General features: G+C 59.6%; 1 protein-coding gene across 1 annotated transcript; it reads right to left on the bottom strand.

The window, feature by feature from the left end:
• Nucleotides 1-358: 358 nt before the first annotated feature.
• On the bottom strand, nt 359-3,177 carry HGH1 (HGH1 homolog). The gene is made up of 6 exons (XM_021676005.2): nt 2,585-3,177; nt 2,401-2,501; nt 2,214-2,312; nt 1,927-2,018; nt 1,722-1,844; nt 359-1,645 (listed from the first exon to the last, which is right to left on the bottom strand). Exons 1-6 carry the CDS (start codon nt 3,175-3,177, stop codon nt 1,481-1,483), a joined length of 1,173 nt encoding a protein of 390 aa, XP_021531680.2. The 3' UTR covers nt 359-1,480.
• Between the last annotated feature and the right edge of the window lie 1,162 nt (nt 3,178-4,339).

Raw genomic sequence — 4,339 nt, 5'->3', positions numbered from 1 at the left:
CCAGTCCTGTAGCTGCACTGCCTCCAGCGGCAGGGGCTTCCAAGGAGAACGTGGGCCCGGAGCTCAGGCTGCCAGAGGTATGCCCAGGAGGGGTGAGCTCTGCTCGGCTGGGGCTCTAGAGCACCGTGGCAGCCACCCTGGGAGTCGGCACTCCAGGCAGCTGCTGCTGCCATGCCCCAGGTCTGCCATCAGGAGCACGCCTGGGCAATCCCAGGTAAACTAGAGGGTGGGTGGGGCAAGGCCAGATAAAGCATTTATTCTGTGAAGATGATGCACATGTCTGAGTGCTGATAGGGCAAGTGGCCTCTAGCGGCAGGATGGGGCTCTTGCCAGGGGAAGACACCAGTCCACACATACCTGCATGAGTGGCAGAGCTTTAATGGGCAGGTTAGAGGAGATCCTGGAGGAGGGAGATGCCCGGCACCCGATGAAGCACCCAGCTACAGCAGGAGACCACAGGTGGAGCAGGCCTCCAGTTTTAGGGTGTGGAGTGGGGCACTGTGAACTCCCAAGAAGACAAGCTAAGCTCTTTCACCAGGGCTCAAGGGGCCTGGGTGGGCCCATCAGTGAGAAGGGGCCAGCAGTCAGAAGCCCAGTGCAAGAGGTGGCAGTGAGGTCAGATGAGCTCAGGAAGGAAGAGTGTGGTAAGAGCCACCGTGACAGCCTGTGGGGCTTGGCAGCCACAGAACTAGCAGGTGGGAGGATGCACACAGGTCCAGGAGAGAAGCAGGTAAGGCCCCTGGGCCCAGCATGGGCTCTACCACAGGGGCAGAGGGGCTTGGGCAGGGGCCAGGCTGCAGGCACATCTGGAGGCTCTTGGCAGAGGTAGGAAGGCTAGGGAGAGTGACCCAGGCTCAAAGAAGCTGACCAGGGAGATGGCCTAGCTTGAGAAGCCATCCGATCCAAGACTGGGAAACAGGGAGACTTAAGGAGCTGACAAGGGTTGAGGACAGGGTCCTGCAGCATAGGCCAAGCAGGGAGGCACAGTCCCAGGAAGACCCCAGGATCTACGTATGGCTGGGTCAGCCCTTTGAGACCAGGTCTCAGGAAGTGGGGGGCTGAGAGCCACAGGGAGGGGGCTGACAAAACACCACTTGCACTTCTGCGCCCACGTCTGCCCAGACCCTGCGGTGCCTCGGGATTGAGACACTCCAGCTGGCTCCTTGGGGCTTACAGTGGTTTTCTGGCCGGTCCGCACGCCATGCCCGGGAAGTCTTCTCATGGCTCCGTGGCCAGCCACCTGCCACCTCCACCTTTTGCACAGGCAGCTGAGTCACGGTACCCGGCTCACAGCGCTGTTCTAAGCAACTTTCATTCTTGCTGTGCCTCCAACCCTCACGCAGCTTGAGTGCAGCCTGCTTCTCGGCAGGGCACAGTCTGAGCAAGGGGACCCAAGGGGCCTGTAGGCAGCTGCAGGAAGGCCTGGTCTGAGAAAGCCTGGCAAAGGGGGCCCTGGAGCTTGTGTCTGGCTGCAGGGGCCTCAGCTGGATGTGGCCCTCTCCACCCATGGCTCAGGAGCCAGCTCCCGCTCCAACTGCTCCTGCTCCTGCTGATCCAGCTGCTGCAGCTGCTGTTCCACATCCTCAGGCACCTGGACTTCCAGCAGGTTTTCCATGCCACATTCAGGTTCATCTCCAATAAGCACCTGCCAGATGGGAGGCAGGTGAGCAGCTGGCCAGCTATAAACACCCCTTCCCCAGAATCTCCAACGCTGCACCAACCTGGATTAGCTTCTCACAAGCCGTCCGCACGTCGGACTCTGGCTCCCAGCCGTGCAGCTCTCGAAGGACCAGGTAGGCTCCCTGATCCCGCACCTGCTGCCGACCTGGTGCGGTGGCTGTCAGCTGAGGAGGTGAAGAGGTTACCCAGATGTCAGCATGCTCGTGTGTGTCGGGGCGGTGCTTATGCAGCAGGGGTCCCGCTCACCAGCATTATGGCTTCAACAAGCATCTTGCGGATGTCTGCATCAGGCTCTCGCTGCTTGTCTGGGGGCAGGTACTGCAAATCGACAGGCAGCCCTAGGGGTGAATATGGGAGCCACTGTGTCCCTGAGCTGGGGAGTGGGCCAGGCTCTGCCTGTGTAAGCCCCACCTGTGCTCAGCAACTCACTGCTGCAAGGTTTCAGAAGGGGCCTGTGGCCTGGACACCTCTCTCTCCCTCCACTGGCCTCCCTCCTCTCCGGCCAACTCTGAGGCTCCACACTAGCCACTCACGTTCCATCTCTTCCTCGGAGAAATCCTCAGGCCCAGCCAAGGGCAGCAGCAAAAAGGGGAGAATGTCCACCTCAGGTCCAAGCAACCACTGGTGATGTCCTGAGGGACGGCAGGGGTGGGGAGATGAGGAGCCCCGGTGTCCAGTCCCGACCCCTGGCAACGCCCCGCCGCCACACCCACCACTCACGGTGCTCGAAGCAGCAATTCCGAAGCGTCCCCACCACCCCGCCCCTGCGCACAGAGGAGTCAGGGTACTGGGTAAGGGGCAGCAGCCGCTGGACCACACACCTGTTGGGATGGGAGGAGTCACTCAGGGCCGGCCCCGCTAACTTCTGGCCCTTCCCCGCCCGCACGGGCGCCCTGGCCTTCACCTGTCGGGGTCCAGCAGGAAGGCCCGCGCCGCAGGGCGCTGACTGAGGTTGGAGAGCAGCGGCGCCAGGTAGTGCAGGGGCGCGCGGGCGTTATAGCCGGGCGTGCACAGCGCGCGCACCAGCCGCTCCAGGACCGAGTCTCCTGGCTCCGCGGCCGCCAGCGCCGCCATCAGCGCGGCACACGGCGCCGGCTCGCGACTGAGGTTGGCCAGCGCGGCGGCCGCCTCCTCCGCCCAGGGCCACTGCGGGTCCAACGCGCGGCCCAGCAGGCGCGCGGGCAGCCCGGGGTCGGCCGCCAGCAACGGCTCGTGCAGGCCGGGGTCCGCGGCCAAGTTCACGAGCGCGCGGGCGGCGTCGCGGGCCGGGGCGGAGGCCGGCGCCAGGTCTGCCAGTGCCCGCAGCAGCGCCGCCTGCCCCGCCAGCAGCACGCGGCCGGGCCTGGAGCCAGTCAGCGCCAGCACGTGCCGCACCGCCGCCGCCTGCAGGTCCGCCCGCGCGCCGGGCGCCAGGAAGGGCAGCAGCTTCACCACCTCAGCCTCCGGGTCCGCCTCCGTCCCTTCCGACACGCCCGCGCCAGCCGTGGCCCCTTCCATGCTGAGCGGACCTCGGCCGCCACCCGCAACAACCCGCGTGCCCCGGACGCCGTGGGACGAGCAGCCTCGCCCACCAGAGGAGCGAAAGCCGCAGCGGCCAATCCGAGGCTGCCACTAGGCCCAAGGGGGCGGGACCGGCGTGTGGAGGCGGGACCAGGGCGCGCGCGGGGCGTTGTGGGTCTCGGCCTCTGGCCGGAAGCTGCTGAGGTCGGAGCGGGAGTGCTGGGCGATCCCAAGGCCTGGCGCGATTTGGTCGCGTCTCGCGTCCGCACCCGCTAGAAACCTCCGTGTGTCAACTAGTGGGCAAAATAGCCAGTTAGCATTAAATGACAATATTGAACTCACAAACATTAATATTAATTCTAAATTTAAATGGATTAAATGCCCCAATCAAAGACACAGACAGGTAAATTGAATAAAAAGTCAAAACCCATGGATACGCTGTATCCAGATCTACTTCACAAGCAAGGACATACAAAGACTCAAAGGGATGGAGGAAGATTCACCAATTAAATCGAGAGAGAGAAAAAAACGAGTTGTAACTTTCGTCTCTCACAAAATAGACATTAATAGTAACAAAGACTAAAAGAAACAAGGACATTATGTAATAGTAAAAGGATCAATGCAACAACAGGAGTTAATGATCACAAATATATATGCACCCAATACAGGAGCACCCAGATACGTAAGACAAGTTCTTAATGACTTATAAAGAGACCTGGACTCCCGCAAAATAATAGCGGGAGATTTTGACACCACATTGTTAATATTCGACGGATCAACGATATAGAAAATTAATAGGGACATCTATGATTTGAACTCAGACCTGGAATAAGTAAACTCAGTGAATATTTATAGAATTCTCCACCCCAGGTCCACAGAACATACATTTTTCTCAGTATCACATTACACCTATTTTGAAAGTGACCACATAATTGGAAGTAAATCACTCTTCAGTATTTGCATAGCATTTCACAGACTTAAATGAAATATTGGTTGGCTGTTTATTTTCTTCCCTTATTCCTTCCTGTCTTTGTTGTTAAGCACAATTATCGGCATAAAAGAGGTTTTTTTTTTTTTTTTTTTGACACGGAGTTTTGCTCGTCACCCAGGCTGGAGTGCAATGGCGTGATCTCGGCTCACCGCAACCTCCGCCTCCCGG

The sequence above is a fragment of the Aotus nancymaae genome, unplaced genomic scaffold (genome assembly GCF_030222135.1).
Source record: "Aotus nancymaae isolate 86718 unplaced genomic scaffold, 86718_ANA_hifiasm-v0.15.2.pri h1tg000036l, whole genome shotgun sequence".
NCBI lineage: Eukaryota > Metazoa > Chordata > Mammalia > Primates > Aotidae > Aotus > Aotus nancymaae.
Note: the sequence above shows the minus strand (reverse complement) of the source record. Positions and strands in the feature narration are given on the sequence as shown.

What these genes read in the sequence shown, in the direction of transcription:
- HGH1 (XM_021676005.2), bottom strand. Translation starts at nt 3,177, where the DNA reads ATGGAAGGGGCCACGGCTGGCGCGGGCGTGTCGGAAGGGACGGAGGCG. An exon ending in TTCCTGCTGGACCCCGACAG is followed by an intron (nt 2,502 to 2,584) that starts GTGAAGGCCAGG and finishes CCATCCCAACAG; the next exon opens with GTGTGTGGTCCAGCGGCTGC. An exon ending in GAATTGCTGCTTCGAGCACC is followed by an intron (nt 2,313 to 2,400) that starts GTGAGTGGTGGG and finishes GCCGTCCCTCAG; the next exon opens with GACATCACCAGTGGTTGCTT.